The 20,004-nt window shown below is 42.0% G+C and overlaps 1 protein-coding gene across 4 annotated transcripts in view; it reads left to right on the forward strand.

The window, feature by feature from the left end:
• The window catches only part of UNC80 (unc-80 homolog, NALCN channel complex subunit), a 172,525-nt gene that overhangs the window by 30,365 nt on the left and 122,156 nt on the right, over nt 1-20,004 (forward strand). For 3 of the 4 annotated variants that reach the window (XM_059703001.1, XM_059703002.1, XM_059703000.1), the window contains exons 9-17: nt 2,720-2,854; nt 3,978-4,194; nt 4,850-4,990; nt 6,258-6,526; nt 7,585-7,950; nt 12,467-12,613; nt 15,332-15,479; nt 17,000-17,148; nt 19,311-19,477. In XM_059703001.1, coding sequence (XP_059558984.1) covers nt 2,720-2,854; nt 3,978-4,194; nt 4,850-4,990; nt 6,258-6,526; nt 7,585-7,950; nt 12,467-12,613; nt 15,332-15,479; nt 17,000-17,148; nt 19,311-19,477 — 1,739 coding nt within the window. The remainder of the gene's footprint in view (nt 1-2,719; nt 2,855-3,977; nt 4,195-4,849; nt 4,991-6,257; nt 6,527-7,584; nt 7,951-12,466; nt 12,614-15,331; nt 15,480-16,999; nt 17,149-19,310; nt 19,478-20,004) is intronic. The other variant, XM_059703003.1, reaches the window with a different exon arrangement.

Raw genomic sequence — 20,004 nt, forward strand, 5'->3', positions numbered from 1 at the left:
AGATAATCAAAGCACTACTTAATAGAGACTTCACCCATATACTATGTTGGTTACCAATATTATAAAATGCGTGATGCGAGAGTTTTACTTATGATTTAACCTCTTTTCCACATTTCAAAAGTATCTAGTGCCTCAGCGTCATCATTAGGAATATTGTTTTTTGATATATAGTCTTGTTATTTATTATAGACTAGAGGCCCGATGCACGAATTCGTGCACAGTGGGGTCCCTCGGCCTGGCCTGCGGAGATCCGGTGGAAACCAGCTCTCCAACATCCCCAAGGGGTCCTGGATTGCGAGAGAGTGGTTCTCGGGTGATGCACCCTAGGGTCAGGCTCCCTTCTCTCTGGTTCCGGGTGCATCACCCAAAAACAGCAGTTGCCAAGTCACTGCTTGGCAGCTTCTGCATTGAGTGTCTGCCCTCTGGTGGTCAGTGCACGTCATAGCTACTGGTCAGAAGGTCCAACAGTCAGACAGTCGCTTAGGTTTTTATATAAATACTAGGGGCCCGGTGCACGAAATTCGTGCACTGGGTGTGTGCGGGGGGGGGGAGTGTCCCTCAGCCCAGTCTGCACCCTCTCACATACTGGGAGCCCTCAGGCGTTGACCCCCATCACCCTCCAATCGCAGGATCGGCCCCTTGCCCAGGCCTGACGCCTCAGACAGAGGTATCAGGCCTGGGCAGTAGACCCTCATTTCCCCCCATCACTGGTTCTGCCCCCAGCCCAGGCCTGATGCCTCTGGCCCAGGCGTCAGGCCTGGGCAGGGGACCCCCAGACCCCTCCGATTGCTGGCTCTTCCCCTTGCCCAGGCCTGATGCCTCGGCCAGAGGCGTAGGCCCCCATCACCCTCCGATCGCCTGATCGGCCCCTTGCCCAGGCCTAACGCCTCTGCCAGAGGTGTCAGGCTTGGACAGGGGACTCCCATCTCCCCCCGATCACTGGCTCTGGCCCCCGCCCAGGCCTGAGGCCTCTGGCCCAGGAATCATGCCTGGGCAGGGGACCCTCATCTCCCTCTGATCGCTTGCTCCACCCCCCCGCCCAAGCCTGACGCCTCTGACCCAGGCTTCAGGCCTGGGCAAGGGGACCATCATATCCCCCCAATCCCTGGCTCAGCCCCCCGCCCAGGCCTGATGCCTCAGCCAGAGGAGTTGACCCTCATCACCCTCCGATCACCAATCACTGGATCAGCCCCTTGACCAGGCCTGAGGTCTCCGGGAGAGGTGTCAGGCCTGGGCAGGGGACCCCCAGCTCCCCGCGGTTGCAGGCTCCGCCCCTGCCCAGGCCTAATGCCTCTGGCCTAGGCGTCCGGCCCGGGCAGCGGGGACCCGCAGCTGCAGCGGCCCCGCGATCATGGGCTTCGCTTTAGGCCCAGGCAAGGGACCCCTAGCTCCTGGGACTGCCAGCTTCGACCGTGCCCAGCTCCCATCGCTGGCTCCACCCCTACTTCCTGCTATCACTGGCCAGGGTGGAAAAGGCGCCTGATTCTCCGATCATGGCTGGGGGGCAGGGCAAAGGCGGCCCCAGGGCCGCCTTTGCCCTGCCCCCCAGCTCTTAGCTCCCCCCTGGGTTTCCGATCACTGTCAGTGGCAGGGAGCTTCTTCCTGCTTTCCCTTTCGCCTCCCTGCATTGTACCTACATATGCAAATTAACCTCCATCTTGTTGGCAGTTAACTGCCAATCTTAGTTGGCAGTTAATTTGCATATAGCCCTGATTAGCCAATGAAAAGAGTAGCTCATACGCCAATTACCATTTTTCTCTTTTATTAGTGTTGATAGATGATTGGAGTAGTAAACTGAATGTATTGTTGGGATGACATCCCCTGAAAATCACTTTTTGATAAATTAATGTCCTTATATCAGCTTGAACACTTACTCTGCCCCTCTTTCTCATCCACATCATGTATTGAATACATAAAGAAAAATGTGATTAGCGGAGTGTCCCAGTTATTTGGGTTTACTTAAATGTGAATTGGCTGTGTCTGAAAAACATCTGCATGTTCTGAAAATAAGCATAAGCAATACAATATCAGGGAGAAAAGGAAATAGATTCTGTTTTAGTAGTAGCTGATTATGCACAAAGTAAATATCTCTTTTGGTGAATCATTGAATAGAAAGCCACTTTTTTTAATAAGAAGAGAAAAAGATACCTATGCCATCTTATTTTCTTAGCTTTTCTGGAGCTTCATAGTCTCACTGGGAAAACTCCAAACAGAAGTTATAATTAATATGAAATATTTCTCCTCAGTAGCAGGAATTCGATTCTGAAAGTCTGGATACAAGTTAAATATTTCATAGATATCAACACAGTAGGCATATTTCTACTAAAAATATATCTCAGTAAGAAAGTATCCTATATAATAAAACCCTAATATGCAAATCAACTGAGCAGCGGAACGACCAGTCGCTATGACGCACACTGACCACCGGGGGCAGACGCTCAATGCAGGAGCTGCCCCCTGGTGGTCAGTGCACTCCCACACGGGGAGCACCACTCAGCTAGAAGCCAAGCTTATGGCTGGCGAGTGCAGCGGTGGTGATGGGAGCCTCTCCTGCCTCTGCTGCAGGTTAGCGGTAAGGAGCGAGGGGTCCCAGACTGTGAGAGGGCACAGGCTGGGCTGAGGGACTCTCCCCCCACCAGTGCATGATTTTCATGCACTGGGACTCTAGTTTAGATATAAAGCCCTAAGTCGTTAGTCATAACCTTTGTTATCTATTAAGGATCTCACCATGAAGTGTAATGAAGATGAAAAATCTCTCAGTCCTGAGGCCTTTTCCAAGGTGTCCTTGACCAATCTGCGTAGGTCTGCAGTCCCGGATCTTTCTTCTGACCTTGGCATGAACATTTTTAAGAAGGTGAGTAGAGCCACTTACCCTTTTGTTATTTTGGTAATAAAATAAATCATTAGGGCACGAGGTGCTTCTGATCATGCTGCTGTATGGGTGGGGTGGGAAAGGACCCCGGGGAATGAAAGTCATCTCCCAGTTTAATCAGTTAACTGCCATGCATCCAAAATGGAAACCATCCCCACACGCCACAATATTTTGAATTTAATTTAAAAACTTATCTGACTCTGGAGTTGAATAAAGGATGTCATCTTCTTCTTCTTGCAAGGTGCTTGGTTCAATTACTTCTTTATCTGATGACATTTATGGGGATTGAATTTTATTTGCACAATATAATACATTACAATGATAAATTCAATAATAGAATAATGATAATTTTCAATTCTACAGAAATATCAAAAGCGAGCACGAAATAAAAATAAACAGTCAACACAAAAAGCCCCCAAAACACTAAATTTTGTTAATGCTCCAAAGACGAAATCTGTAAATAAATAAAGTATACACACCATGTTTACCATTTTAGGCGTGAAATTCATGATAACACAAACAAATATCAAGTGTTGCAGTGTTTATCTCTCGCGCATCTGAGTGGCAGCTCTATATATCGATGTTGGAATATCTTCCTTATGCACTGGAATATTTACGAATTTAAGTTACCATGATTTTCTTTACAAACTCAGAGATGTCACTGACAAGTCTAATTTTAAAATTGGGTGACCAGAGTTGATAAGCGAGGTTTGCGGCTATACGAGTAGATGCATGTGGCATGTGGGGAAGGTCCACCGCTTGTGTCTATAGATGCTTATGGCAAATAAAGGGTTAACACTGGCTTGCAGCATGACCTCTGTGTGCACGCTGATGTGGCTGGTCCAGGGACCACACTTTGAGAAAAACTTTTCTAATCAACCCAGCAAAAACCCCACGGAACATGCTGCCTTTTTTCATTCCTTTCCCTCTTTAAAACACATGTGAACATTTCTCCCATTTCTATCCCATGATATTCGGTGACTCTCTGGGTCTCCTCTTCCTGCAACATTTGCTACATTTTATGGCAGGTCATGGAGCCTTTTGGGGAGCAAACTGGAAGCTCTCCTTTGCCCTGTGCCTAACCCTTCCCCTCTCACCCTCGTAGTTCAAGAGTCGCAAAGAAGACCGGGAGAGGAAAGGCTCCATCCCCTTGCACCACACCGGGAAGAGGAGGCCGCGGAGAATGGGCGTGCCCTTCCTGCTGCACGAGGACCACCTGGATGTGTCCCCCACCCGCAGCACCTTCTCCTTCGGAAGCTTCTCTGCGCTGGGGGAAGACCGGCGAGGCATTGAGAAAGGCGGCTGGCAGACCACCATTCTAGGTGACCGCGGGACCTCCCAAAGTAGGGCCGAGCTTGGGTAACCCATTTAGGAATCTGGATCTAGGTCTCTGGGGCAAATGTGGATCTTCCTGGAACAGATTAGTCAAGAAATTTGGGCCCAAATGTGAGTACCCTGTACAAAATAATGCTGTGTCTCCACAGCCAAAGAAGTGTAGATAATTGAATTAATTATTCAAGAATCTTCTGTAATGAGACAGGCAATGGCCCCATTTCTTAAATATTCTAGACATGGAAACATGGCCTTAGAGGGGCCTGTGCATTAGTTTTCCTTGTGAATCCAAAGACAGACTTTAATGTGACTGCTGAAAAGGAAAGAGTTAAGAAAAGAAGCATTTTTCTTTCTGGCTGGCATATTAAGAAGGCCAGCTTAAAGTTAAGAGCTGACAGCTAGCTGGGGCCCAGCAGATGGTGTCTGACATTTGGCTTAGATCGGGCCTGACCTTATCACAGGCAGCTTCGTCGATCATCTTGACTCTGTCTGTTCCCAAGGCAAGTTCAAGTCCTGCTGTTTGACTGTGCCTTATGAGCTTCCTAATACCCCCTCACGCTCACTGCTGTCCTTTCAAAAGACAAAATCTCAGCAGAGTGTCTTGCCGTTTTGAAAACCCTCTTGTGATATTCCTGTCCATCTCAGGGAAGTTTACCCGGCGGGGCAGTTCTGATGCAGCCACGGAGATGGAGAGCTTGAGCGCCAAGCACTCGCACTCTCATCACACCCTGGTGAGTGACCTGCCGGACCACTCCAACAGCCACGGAGAGAACACCTTCAAGGAAGGTGGGTCGCAGGCTGCGCCCGCAGGCGGGAGTTCAGGTTCCTTTTCCTGCTTCCTGTTTTTACTCCATGTTCCATTCCATTGTCCTCTGGCTCCTTGTGCTTTCTGAAAATGTGCATTCGTGTAGAATAGTGCTTGGTAATTTCCTTGTGAGCCATTCTCAAAATTTCCTTAGTGGCAAGGGCTACTGGACAGCACACTAGGAACCCCATATGTCTCAGAAGGAAAGCCAGGGCAGGCCATTCATCTTTGTTTTCAACGATCATGGACCCACAAGGCCAGATGAGACTTGGAGGACAGTTAGATACGGGACTTCATTCCCCTCTGTGATGTCCCTCTGAAGGGTTTGGCACCTTCAGCAGCAGGGAAGTCACTGCCTTCCCAAGTCACCAGTCCCTTTTTCAGATGGCTTCCACTTCAGATAAATGCATTATGTGCTTTATATGAGCAAACGTGTCTGTGGGTGAAATCCGAGATGGGTTCTTATTCTGTGCTCTCAAACTATGAGCATAAATTAATCCCTCTTTTCCCTAGATTGCACTTCAAGTATTTGATGACATCTATTTTTTTAAAAAAAAATATATCTGTATTGACTTCAGAGAGGAAGGAGGAGGTAGAGAGAGATAGAAATATTAATGATGAGAGAAAATCATTGATTGGCTGCCTCTTGCATGCCCCCTACTGGGGATCAAGCCTGCAACCCGGGCATATGTCCTTGACGGGAATCGAACCCAGGATCCTTCAGTCCACAGGCCGACGCTCTATCCACTGAGCCAACTCGGCTAGGGCTGATGATATCTATTAGTGACCATCACAGATTTATGTCCCATTTCTCTAAAGAAAAGGAGAAAAAATAATCCTTGTTTGTTGTTGCTCAAATATACTAGATAAAACCAAATATTTAAACAGCCACAAAGTAGGGAAATACTCCAAGTAAACTTGTTTAACTATAGTAATAGGGTCCATCATCTAATAGTGGGTAAAATCCACCTTCTATCTAGACAAAAGTTAAATTCTAGCCCGGGTTTTAAGAAAGCTAGCTGGAACTCACATTTTTCTATACCCTTCATTATTTATCAGCTACTCATGACATAGCCTTAACACCTGCAGCATTCTGTGGGAGTTGAGAATAGCTCTTTGACTATAAGTGAAACATCTGTAAAAGCTACAGCTGTGATTGTGGTCATATTTCAGATAATAGTGTATGTGTCTAATGTGATGTCCCAGATTAATATGGAGAAAACTAAGACATTGCTTTCCTTTTATTAGTGAGATCCCAGATCTCCACGATCACAGTTGCAACCTTCAATACCACACTGGCGTCATTCAACGTAGGCTACGCAGACTTCTTCAATGAGCACATGAGGAAGCTCTGCAACCAGGTGCCTATCCCAGAGATAACGCACGAGCCCCTGGCCTGTGCGAACCTGCCGCGAAGCCTCACGGACTCCTGTATAAACTACAGCTACTTGGAGGACACAGAGCATATTGATGGGACCAATAACTTTGTTCACAAAAATGGCATGCTTGACCTTTCTGTAAGGACCAAGGGTTTTTTCTTACTGAAGCTTGAAAGATACTGATTCTTTGGTTCAGTTTTTACTATGTTGTGTAAAGTGGGCATAGGAAGTCTTAGAAATGTTGAACCTTCAAATGAAAAAAAAAATCCATATGAAAAATTTCATAAATGTGTTAACCCTCTTAGCTACACCTTCCCCCTTTATTTTCAAGAATTACTTTACATTTGACCTCCTCTCAGAATATTTCTAACCCAAAAGCATTAGTGAATCCTGAATATACATATATAAATAATGCATAAATGTGAGTGTGTTTGCGAAGTCCCTTTTTTCCAGAACGAGAGTAAGAAATTCTCAGTTTCTTTTCTTTTCTTATAAAAACAACACGACTATAAACCTCCTGTGTAGCAGGGGAAAATGAACAGAAGTCCAATAAAATATTTAAACTTGCATTCTCAAGGATGCCTGTCTTGATTATAGTTATTAGCACAATGGGAGGGTTGTTATATTTTACAATTATATTTCACAAAACTTTTTATTTCACGTTAGGGAACTGGATCAGCAAATAATTTAAAACATTAAAATAAAAAAAGACATAATTTAAAAAGACAAACATTTTGTATTTAAAATTGAAATGTAAATAATGATACAATTGTGAATGTGCAAATGTTCCTCTATTATGTGCATAAGGAAGTCATTTTTTCTTTATCCATTATTGGTGGAGAGTGAAAGGTAGAGAATTAAAATACGTTGATTTAAAAAGCAATTGAACAAGTTTCCTTTTGGACAAATGCTCTTCCATTAATTGATTATACTTCACTATCCCCATTAACTGTCTATATCATGGCAAGTTTGGGAATATATGCATTTTTAATTCATTGAGTGTTTTGTACTCTATATTAAGCACATAAACAAGGTCCCAAACCAACTTAGAAATATCTGAAAATTATCTGAATTAATTATACCCAAATGCATAGAACATCCTAAAAGAAACTGATTAAACAGAATAACTGAATCTATATAGGAAGAGATAGTCCGAGTAATTTAATCAGCCTCTGTTTATTTTTGTCTTTCCCCAGGTGGTTCTGAAGGCTGTTTATCTTGTCCTTAACCATGACATCAGTTCTCGAATCTGTGATGTGGCACTAAACATTGTTGAATGCTTGCTTCAACTTGGTGTGGTGCCCTGTATAGAAAAGAACAGAAAGAAGAGTGAAAATAAGGAAAATGAGACTGTGGAAAAAAGACCAAGTGAGGGGACTTTCCAGTTCAAAGGAGTATCTGGAAGTTCCTGTGGATTTGGGGGCCCTTCAGTTGGTGGAGCTGGAGATGGTGGAGGAGAAGAAGGAGGAGGTGGAGATGGCGGAGGTGGAGGAGGCGATGGAGGAGGAGGTGGAGGAGGTGGAGGTGGCCCTTATGAGAAGAATGATAAGAACCAAGATAAGGTATGACTGAACTACCTTCTGTGTCCTAAGGAATGTTTCCCCTCACTACTTTCCAGTGTGTGTTTCTCAGCAATTTGTTGATTCAGAACAACAGCTAATACCTAGAGCAAGAGACTGTTAAATCTAGAAATCTCTTCATTAGGTCTTCAGCAGGCATCAGTGGAGAGAGATAAAACTGTGTTCTAAATTCAAGAACCATTGCCATCCAAGCAATGTTAGACCTAATTTCCTGGTCATGTTATCTCTGCAAAAGAACATCTCAGATACACTATCTGGCCATAATTTCAGTCTGCCACCAAGGATGGCCTCTTTCTCAAGACTCTCAGGGTCTGACCTAGTTGAGCATTGTTCTAGTCTCCTCAGGCTACCGTAATATCATAGATTAGGTGGCTTAAGCCTAATTAAGAAATTTACTTTTCGCAGTTCTGGAGATTGGGAAGTCCAAGATCAAGGTGCAAGCAAGGTGTTACATTCTGAGGCCTCTTCTCTTGGTTTGTAGACGACCACGCTCTTGCTGTGTGCTCACATGTCCTATATTTAATGCGTGCGCATTAAAAATAATATTTTTCTCCCTCTCTTTCCAGTCCCACTGGGTGTATGTTTAATGTGTAGTTGTCATCTGTGTTTCTTCATCTATTATTTCATCTATTATTTACTCCTATCTTCCCAATATTCTTGGACTGTGGTCCAAATATTCCTTCCCCAATATTCTTGGGTTCCTGAACCTTTTCTTCAGGATTTTCTTCTCCTGATATATATAATATTTTACAATTCTAATAATATGTTCTGGTACTTAAGGTTTTCAGCTTCTTAGCTCCTCATACATCACTGATGACTATCCAAGAATTCTCAGAATTTACTTTAGGTAAAAATTATCTAAAGGATGGTACAGCTCACAAGGGAGTTTATCTTGGACCCTAAAACCTAAGGGATCATTCATTCAGTCAGCAGTTATGTAAGACTTAGCAACCAAATACAATCTGTAAGGACCAAATTTATAAACACAGCAAACAGTGAGATTCTTAATAAAGTTCCATTTTTTAACCTATCAATTTAGGCTGGTCAGTAAAAGAGATAATAGATGGTGGTGTGTTCATTACAATATTCCAGGGGGAAAAGGAAAGAAAAAAATAAAAGTTAAAAGAGACAAAAATTTTCATAAGCTTTTAATCTGTAAAATGTAGATATTTCATCTAAATTGATGAGGGTTTTGCTATATATCCTAAGAATCTCTGAGGTTCATTAATAGTATTTTGTTTTTAGTTCTGATTTTTACCCAATTAATATTTTCAACTAATTTTTTTTTAAATCCTTACCTGAGGATATTTTCCACTGAAAGAGTGGAAAAGAGAGGGAAAGACAGAGATAAATATCAGTGTGAGAGAAACTTATCAATTGTTTGCCTCCTGCATGAACCCTGACCAGGGCCTGGGCTGGGGAGGAGCCTGAAACCCAGGTACATGCCCTTGACCAGAATCAAACCAGGACCCTTCAGTCCACGGGCTGACATTCTATCCACTGAGCCAAACAAGCTTCAATTTCTTATTGAAGACCTGCAGTTCTCTGTCTTATCTAAAATCTAGATATTATACTAGATACTTGATAATATAAGTGTTATTTTGATTAGTATGGAAATTTTTAAAGTCAGATTAAGTGATTTCAAAAACAGACACCAAGATATAAGTGTTTTATACTTAGTTCTGCAAAATAGTATTCTTTGTAGTACAAAGAATTTATAAAATTTATAAAATAAAATATGACTGTAGGTCAAGTTCATTGGTCTTGTGCGTCACACAGGTCTGTTCTTTCCCAAACCCATCTGTTACTTTCAATGACATCAGAGGGTTTATCTAATTTTGCAACCTGGTAAATACCAGAAACAAGGGGAATTTATTATATTTGGAAAGGAATATCTAATTTCTATCTCTCGGTTGGTCACTGACTCATATTGAGAGCTTGAAATGTGATTTAATATCTGTCCTGATCTTTGCCTGTAGCTGGATCCATCTCTCTGAATGTCACCTGTGAGAGAAACCTAAATCCCAAGGAAATAGGAAAGTCGAAACAAATACAAACTTAAATAGATATTTACAAAGAGCTTTTGGAGCTAGGGTTTTATTTTAAAGGAACATATAGTAATTCCAAAATGTGTCTTAACCAATCTTCTAAACCAGCCTTTACCCAAGGTGACCTTTTCTGAGGCACCAGCTGTGCAGTGTGTGTACTACATAAAGGCTCTCGGCTAAAGGGGTCGGTCAGTAAGGACTGAAATCCAGTCCAAGCTTTGCTCATTGAGCTACTCACCCAAAGCCTTCATGCACTAAGAGGGCTCACTTTTCCCTGATTCATCCACGCAGAGGAGAGTCTTCTAATTTGCACCACATTGCCCCAAAGGATAGCAGTACTCTAGAAATAGCAATTAGCATTTGTTTTGCTATTATTCTGTGCCTTACATGTTTTGACTCATTTAATTCTCACAACTCTATGAGAGAGGTATTATTATGATTCCCACCCAGGTTGTAGGGTACAAAGTAATTTCATAGATGGCCCAAGGTTATGGAGCTAAGATTTGAATCCAAACTGAAACATTTCTGAATTGGTATATATAAATATAAGAATGAATGAATGAATGAATGAATGAATGAATGAATGAATAGATAGAGGTCTACTGGTAAGTTTGAGTCTTTCATTTGCAACCATCTAAGCTGCAGAGTTCTCAGTAAACAGACTCAGACATGGAGGTATGTGTTCAGGAAGTTTCCTGAGGTGTCTTCTCAGAATCAATATCTGTGAGGTGTAAAGGAAGCAGGATGGGGTAGAGAGAGAAGTTGAACTGCAATGTAGTTATAATAGAGGCCTCAGCCAATTAACACACATGAAGCTTTGGAGCTGGGATGGCTCCTCAAAGTAGACCCCAGGTGAAGTAAAGGATCCCACCTTTATATTCCCCAGCCTCTTTATTTCCTTGACTATCCATTGAAAGCAGATTGGTTCCAGGAAGAGCCATAACCTTGGGTGAATCTTCTCTCTTTAACTAGGGGCAGTGCCTGGAGAGGAGTTCAGCTCAGTGAATGAATGCTTCAGTCCTAAAAGGGGCATCTCTGGGGTCCAGCCCCATACGCTACATCAGCCTATAGATTAGAAAAGTAGGACCAACTACGTAACATGAGGGGAGGAGAAAGTCTACCACATTATGGCACATGATGCTAGGTAACCTTCTATCCCTTTCATACCCTACACATCTGGGTATGTGTATGGCTCCAAAGTTTATGTATACACTTGATTATATGACTATGGAAGAGCCCATCACTTGTCTATTAATTTATTCTGCACAGTCAACCAATGAAGTAGGAATGGAAGCTATTAGGATCTTCAGTTCACAGGACAGAAAACTAAAGCACATAGAGATGAGTTCATTTATCTAGCTTGATATGCAGTTAAGGAACAGGAGATGGAATCTCAAATCCATGGTGTATGTGCTGACAGCAGACTGTAGCCAGAAGGACTCAGGAAGATTGAAGCCTCCCGAAGGTAATGGCACTCACTCCCACACTGGGGTCTGCGTCATTCCTTAGCAACGGCATCCTTATGCTTCTTTGGAAATATTTCAAGGAAATTCATTTTTCTGGAAGCTATGTTTTCCATTGGCAAGAAGGATTAAATGGGGTAAAAGAAAGGATGGTAGTTCTCATGATTCATGCAGGAAGGCTTCCTCTTTAGCTGCAAAGGACAAATCAAACACTTACAAATTTCTTTATATTCTCACTTTATATTCTAACAATGTAGTGAAAGTATAAAATTAGAAAAATTCTTTAAAAATCTCAGAAATTGTCATGTGATTTCTAGTTCCAGTCTTTGATCAGTGCCAGAAATTTAGCAATAATTCTTGCTTGGTGGTACGATCAGGCAATAATTCCTGCCTGCTGATGAGTGTAGCTTCTGGGAAAATCTATTTGCCTTCATCACTGATAGTCCACACTGCCTCTCTCTAGCAATTTTCCTAATAGTCTGTCAAGGATACAAAAGCATATCTTTAAATAAAAAAGTCTCCAGCCGGCCGGTGTGGCTCAGTGATTGAGCTTAGACCCATGAACCAGAAGGTCATGGTTCAATTCCCTGCCAGGGAATATGCCTGGATTTCAGGCTTGACCCCCAGTAGGGGGTGTGCAGGAGGCAGCCGATCAATGATTCTCTCTCATCGTTGATATTTCTATCTCTCCCTCTCCCTTCCTTACTCTGAAATCAATAAAAACATATTTTTAAAAAGAAGTTCCATTCATATCCTTTAGTCCTATAGGGTATGCAAAATGCATAGATATTTTTCTTTTAAATCAATCATGACCTAGATTTTAGAAAAATTAGCTTGCTTGCTGAACCCTTGACAATGTTATTTTGCAAATTGCAGGTGCTCACTATAAAACAAATTAACTTGGCTTAATCCTAAAATCTTGGTAGCAAAAGGACCTTAGTGATTAAGTAAACATACTTCTCTTTCTTTCTTGTCCGTGGGGACTAGGATGAAATTATACCTGTAAGCAACCATAGGCTTGCTCTCACCATGCTCATCAAGATAGTGAAGTCTTTGGGATGTGCCTATGGTTGTGGAGAAGGACACCGAGGGCTCTCTGGAGATCGTCTGAGACACCAGGTATTCCGAGAGAATGTAAGAGAATTAAAGTAGATTCCATTTCTTCTCCCTCATCCCTCCCTCCAACATAAGAATGAGTCCTTTGACAATGAGGGTCAGTGTTCTCTGAAAAACATTGTATTTCATAGGGGTAAATAATGATGTCTTGGGGTGGGAGGAATCCCATAAGATATCTCAAGATATCTAAAACCAGGCCCAGGAAAGTTTAATTGGGAAAACAGTTCTGCCTCCTGTCTGGAGCAGGCCAACTCCCTGTTGGTGAAAGAGTATATAATTGGAATGTGTGCACTCTAGTTTGGAAGAACTTTGCAATGATGAATACATGTAGCAAGCTTCCAATGGTCTGTGACAAATGGCATTTTAATCACGCTGGCCTGGGTACTATTTTTAATTTAATAAAAGGCGTCAACGTTTAGAACTGAATTTGTTGTTCTTACATGGATATGGAAAATGGCCCTTATTGAGACAAAAGAGGACTGTAAAAGTAGCCAGTCATGTTCTGGCTACTTTGTTTTGAGAATGAACCTTGGCTTCTGTTGGAGATCATGTCCCTTTGAACTGTGTGAAACTTGAAACTCTGCACTTGGGCTTGCAAAGCATGATTCTGTAATGGAACATGGCCTCATACCAGCTCATTTCATTTGCCTCGGCTGATTGTGACTTTCCCCTTCACACTTGAGTGACAACCCATCTCCATAGCAAGTCTGAACTGGGACTGTTGCCTCAAATGTATATTTGAATTGAAATCCTAAGAAAATATTTGCCTACAATAAGAGTTTGATATGCATTTGAGTCTAAGAAACCATTTGGCATATCTTGCAGAGTTTTAGGATCATGTCAAAATCTAATGCCAGCCCATTTTAACTTGGTATTAGGTTTTGTTGTGAAATGCTCACACAGTATTAGCATGCTGTGTTTCTTTTGTAATTCATCATCTATCTCTCTATCCATGTATGCATATCATTTCGTTTATGTTCTATTATGTTGCATATATTAGCTTATTATATGTATATGGGGGTTATATTTCACAGTAATTAACTTCTAAATTATGAAACTTGAAAACTTTGACCAAGATCTAGATTTTGAGGCCAAAACTAAATCAAAGTAATAATAAGGCAATAAAAAGCTGACTTCACCCCTATCTTTGCACATGGGTGTATGATTTTTAATTCTATCACAGTATGAATGAATGCCCACAAGGCTGAAACCTCATCGCTCATCATCTAGAAGACCAGTTCTATAAAGTGAAACACTAAAATATGACGTGTGATACTTTAGTTGGAGGTAACAACTGGCTCTGATACCAGAACCTGTCTTTTTAGACTTGGAGAAAGTAGAGCTAGTTGAATCGGAAGCTGCTTGAGAGGCTGTTGTTAACTTCTTAGTTCATCAGGCTCTACTCTTCAAGACTACTGTGTGTTTCCTACCAGGATGCCCAGTTTTCTACCTTCCTGCTCAGCTTTGCTGACGTACATGGGGACTCCTCCCTTATCTTGCAGCCCAGTTTGATATTCATTCTGGGGATTTGTGCTTATCCATGCTCAGTAAACTCATGGTTCATTCTTCAGGAGATAAAAATTTGAGAAAATTTCCCTGGGAATTTCTCATTCAGGAAGGTGGTGTTTCCAGATTTCGAATGCATTGCATTTCCAGAGGGTACTTAACTTTTAGAATGTTAAGAATATTTTACCTCTACCAGATCAAGTCCTCTAGACTTTCATTTTCTTTTTTAATATATTTTTATTGATTTCAGAGAGAGGAAGATAGAGACATCAATGATAAAAGAGAATCATTGATCAGCTCCCTCCCCTACTGGGGGTTGACCCCATACCTTGGCATGTGCCCTGACCAGGAATCAAACCTCTTGATTCCTTGGTCAACACTCAACCACTGAGCCAGGCCAAATGGTGATATAACTGAGATTTTCTCCTGTGATATTTCTCTCAAGAAGAGGGCAGTACCAGTGCATTCTGTCTGTGGCCCTCTGCAGCTAATGACTGTGAGTTTATTGTTCTGATGGTGGGCATTATCCCCATTCCCTTTCCAATTGGCAGAATTATTTGCTGGATCATAAGATATATAATTTTGAAGAGCTGGGCCTAGCCAGCGGTCACTTATTTTTCATCTCCATGAAGCCAACTTTTATTTTAATACCAAACATTCACATTTAAATGCAGACACGTGAGTAAACAAACCAGACTTGCCTTTATTTTAAGCCTCTTTCATGTTTCAAGGATATTTCCCTCCTGACCACATAAGAGGACCCTGGATATGCACCTCCTACAAACCTCCCACCCCGCCTTCATTTATCTACTTAAGTTCAAAGTAGCTGAGCATGGGAGTGGCGTGCTTCTTCCCATGCACATAGCCGGCAAATCTTCTAATCCTAGATTCCCAATCCTGTCACCTACCTAAATTTCACACTCTGAGCTTCCTTCAATGAGACCTTAAATTCTTGATCTTGGTGGAAATATGGAACCCCCACTGGCACCAGCATTAGACCTTAGCTTTGGGTTTACCTGGCGCAGCCCTTCTCAAAGCAAACGCCCTTGGACTGCTCAGCCGGTCTCTGCCCACTTCTGACTCGGACACAAGGGGCTGGCAGGCTGGCCAGCACCAGGCAGCTGGGATGGAAAGGAGCCTTTGCCTTCTGAAGGCTACTGTCTCGGGCTAATGTTATCCTTAGCTTAAGCTGGTACCTGTGACTTTTTCACTTTTCTTCCTTCCTTGCAGGCCCAGAATTGCCTCACTAAGCTGTACAAGCTAGATAAGATGCAATTCCGACAAACCATGAGGGACTATGTGAACAAGGACTCCCTCAATAATGTAGTGGACTTCTTGCATGCTTTGCTAGGATTTTGTATGGAACCGGTCACTGACAGTAAGTAAAGCTGAACCAATATGTGTAGTATAGTAGTCGATCAATTTATAATGAAGAGATATTTGATGGATTTAGAAAATATTGTTTTTCTGTAGAAAATGTGGAATAATGTATGTTATCAAAGCTGTTTTAAGCCAAGCACATTACAAACAAAAACAAAAAGAAGGAAGAAAGAGAAAACAGTGAGAGTTGTGGTTGAGACTGTAAGAGAAATCTTGATTACAAACTTTTTAAACAATCTTTTTTAAGTTATTGTATATAGAAACTATAAGCATAGACTAAACCATTTGTTTCTAATGTAAAATCTAGATATTGTCCCTTGTACATTGACACAGAAGAGAGAGGTTGATAATAAAATTGTATTACTTGAAGGAGATGAATTCCTCCTGGGATTCTTGAGAAATGGAAGTGTCTCACAGTGAATGGGCCAGCCAGACACACAGGGCCCCATCTAGTCAGTCTTGGAGCTACACACACTCTGCCCGTACAGTCCACAGTCCATAGTCCACAGGTGGCTCGAAAGCCATGAGGAACTTTCTGGCAGCCCCCAAATACCTGATGTTACCCTACAAAAGGTCCATGGATTCATGAAAAACTGGCATAAAATGCCACAGAGGGTGAGGGCCTCAGTTCACTGGCATTTCACATTTCAATGAATTAGAAAGGGGTGCCTGTGAGGGAGGTTGTGGATTTTCCTTTTCTGTCTGTCCAAAGAGTCTCTAGAAGCGAGATGCTGCTGGAATTTCTTTGCAGCTCTTGGCAGGACTCAGTCCCCTTCTTGTTCCCATTGCATACCTGTGTGAATGCCCAGGCCCCTCCTGGCCTCTTCCCTCCCCCTGCCCCACTCACCTGGTTGGCCTCACCTCACTCTACTTCTTACAAACCTAGCGATTTCCACTGAGAGCCAGTATTCTTCACCACCTCCAAGACTGATCTGATCAATTTCTCCTCCAATGAGGAACCCTTTAGTAGATCTTTTTTTTTTTTAGTAGATTATTTTTTTGAATGATCACCTATTTAAAAACTACTCTAGATCTAAGTTTTTCTTAGGATCAACAGTTGTTTCTCTTTTCTTTGCTGAGATTTATCAATTAAAGCACTCCATAAAGCGATGGAATATCCTATATAATAAAATAATAATATGCAAATTGTCCCCTGGACTGGGAGGTTGACCAGGAGTTCGACCAGGAGTTTGAAAAGAGGGCTAGGCAGGCTGGCCAACCACCCGTGGCCCCTCCCCGCTGGCTGGCCCGGCCTGATCAGCCCTGATCAGGCCAGGTCAGATGGACCCCACCCATGCACAAATGTGTGCACCAGGCCTCTAGTGTCATAATAAAGACTCTAAAAGAGACTATGAATTGTTTATCTCCGAGTCCATGGAAAGGTTACTAAACCAGGGGTATTTTTAATCCTCTGTTTCGGTATTCTGTGTACCCTTCCTTAATTCCTGGGTGTCCAGTACTTCTTTAAACTGTGTGGCTTGATGGAAACTGCCTTTAATTGGCTCCTTTGCATTCCAGACAAGGCTGGTTTTGGAAATAACTTCACCACAGTGGACAACAAATCCACAGCCCAAAATGTGGAAGGCATTATCGTCAGTGCCATGTTTAAGGCCCTCATCACACGCTGCGCTTCAACCACACATGAACTGCACAGCTCTGAGAATCTGGTGAGAAGCTCGCCTTTCCTTCCCACAGGAAATCTTTGTCTCTATCAGGGAAAAGTTCTTATGTAGAGAAGAAACACTGCATTTCTTCACTCCTACAAATCATGAGAAAAAGAAGTTGAAGTCTAAAATACCTGCTTTTCTAATGTTACCAGTAACTCACGGTGGAGCCTCAGCAACACATTTCCCTGTTACTCATCATCCTAGCTATAACCAGATTTCTCTCCCTCCTCATCTCAGGGCTTCTGTGGTGGTTGGTGTAATAGTTGCAAAATACTTTGAGCCCTTCAGAAAGAAGGTGCTGGAGTGTAGCATGTTAAGCATGTTAGCTCATGAAATATTAAAAAATGTTATACCAAGCATCTTTTAAAATTATACTTACTTTAAAAATTAATGCAAATATGCTGCTGAAATAGTTGGGTTTTTCTAATTGGGGGCTGTATTCTTTTAGCTACTCTTCATAAATGAATGTGTTAATTAAGCCACTGAAGCCACAAGTAGAGCAAGCCAGGCTGTAAAAGGTTAATGCTTAATTATTACACAGGAGATTGTGTACTGAAATGTACATCCAGGCCAATAGATGTGACGGGAAGAGATGAACTCAGGTCTATCTGGGGAGTAAAAGAGTGTTTTTCTGTTTTGCCAACTCGTTACATATTATGACTCCTAGTGCAGAAATCAGTCCATTTACATATGTGGCCACTATCTGAGGAATTTACTTAAGATATTCTAAACAATTGAAACTATTCACTTATCTGGAGATAAACAGAATAAAATCCCAAACCAAAGGGAATTTAATTTTCCTGGTTGTCAAAGCCACCCCAGCAAGATCCTTGGAGCTTGAAAAATATATGGACACCACCTACGCATTCAATTTGGTCAAAGAAAGAAGTCATTTGACAAGTTGATTATAATACATCTGAGCTTTCATACATCTTATCATAACGTATTATGACATCATGTATAGAAGAAATACTGCATTTCTTAATTTTCTGTAAATCATCTTCAATTTGACTTGGAACCATTCTTCCCCTAGAATGGCTGGAAGTTGAAGCTCAGTCATTCTTGGCTTACTCCACTTCTCAGAGCAGTGCAAGTCTTAGGTGGGACCTAGGGCCTGGGAGGCTCCGTGGGTTCCAGTCATTGGTTCACACCAGCTATTTCACTAGTGCTTTTGCTGCATGCGCTCTGGAGAGTTTGGAACCTTGCTTCTTGGGCCTTGCCCCTTCCATGGAGTAGCTGCCAGAGAGCAGAGTGAGGGCACAGGGCCTTGCTGCCCACAGCACTGAAAGGACAGTCTCCATGTTTTCCTTAGTGGCTCTTCCTTCTGCTTTTTCAAAGATCATGGGCATAGTTGTCCCACTGGTCTTAGGTTTTAAAACTCAAAACTATCAAGGCAAGTGTTTTTTTAGGCTTTTATGTTCTGCTTTGCCATGAATATTTCCTAAGACAAAAAAATACCATGACAGCCTTCTTAAAGAAGGAAGAGAGGGGGAAATGCCGAGTGCAAAGCTTAATTCCCCCCCCCCAAAAATGCTGCATGTATTTTTAAATATTGAATTACCAGTATATTGGTTTTAATAGCCCTGCATCATCTTAAGTTCATAGTCAAGTTCACATTCAAATGAGGTGCAACATACATGTTATTTGTTAAATCTGTTCAGAAAAATGCATCATCCTTGAATGTTAGACTCTGTCAGAAGTGTATAGAGGACTTAACAATTTTATCACAATGATGTAGAAAATTTGGAGAAGCTAAACAGTGACTGAAATCTCTAGTATAAACAAAATTCTGATTGCATTTTGTTTTTGCAGGCATGTCTTCAGAGGTCACAATTAAGAGAACAAAATTAAAGCTTGGGAATCCAGTGGTTAAAAGTATAAATCAATGTCTTTCTATTGATACAGCCAACTTTCTGAATATGAAGCATGATAACCATTCTTCTTCACACTAGAATGACATGCAAGGTTCCTGGTAATGTAGCCAAAGGAACAAGGGAGAGAAGATTTACCATCAATTTTATCATAGGAAATTGTCTTCCCTTTATGATCCCAGTGCTCATCTAAGCCCAAAGAATTACCCCCCCTCCAGCCCCCCGCTTCCTATGAAAACTATACACTCACACAACTACCTTCCTCACACTTTCCTTCTTGCTTCCAAATAGGGGCTGTATTGTGACATCCGCCAGCTGGTCCAATTTATCAAAGAGGCTCATGGGAATGTCTTCAGGAGGGTGGCCCTCAGCGCTTTACTTGACAGTGCGGAGAAGTTGGCACCAGGGAAAAGGGTGGAGGAGAATGAGCCAGAATCTAAGCCTGTAGGCAGTAAAAGGTTGGAAGCTTGAGCTCTCTGAATATTAGTGTTTGCCTGTGTCTGTAGAATATAATCTTCTGTTGCATGTCCATGTGGTTCCTGACACCGTGTGTAACTCCAGTGCAGAGTTACTTTGCATAAATGGAATCACTGATGGCTTAGAAAAGGAATGAGTTGACCATCAAATAAGTCCTGTCTCTGTATGAAGCAGAGCTCAGTTGATCCCAAACTTCCATGCACTTGAACTGCCCTTCATAGCTCTTACTTATGTATTTAATCTGTGTTTCATTTCTTTTAGAGATAATATAAATTTTTGTTCAGGAAGAAAAAGCAATTACTGCTACCATATCATCCTCTTCAGTTAAATGGTATTTTTAACACATCAAAAGATGAATTGCTAAACAGAATTCTGCTGTTTTTATTTCTAATAAACATACATTTATTGTATGCCTATTTTATGAAAAATGCCACTTACAAAGATTAAAAGAAAATCCTAAACTTAAAATCCTGCCTGCAGTTCATGATTCTGTTAGCAATAGTGGAAT

This window comes from Myotis daubentonii, chromosome 7 (assembly GCF_963259705.1).
Source record: "Myotis daubentonii chromosome 7, mMyoDau2.1, whole genome shotgun sequence".
Taxonomy (NCBI): Eukaryota; Metazoa; Chordata; class Mammalia; order Chiroptera; family Vespertilionidae; genus Myotis; species Myotis daubentonii.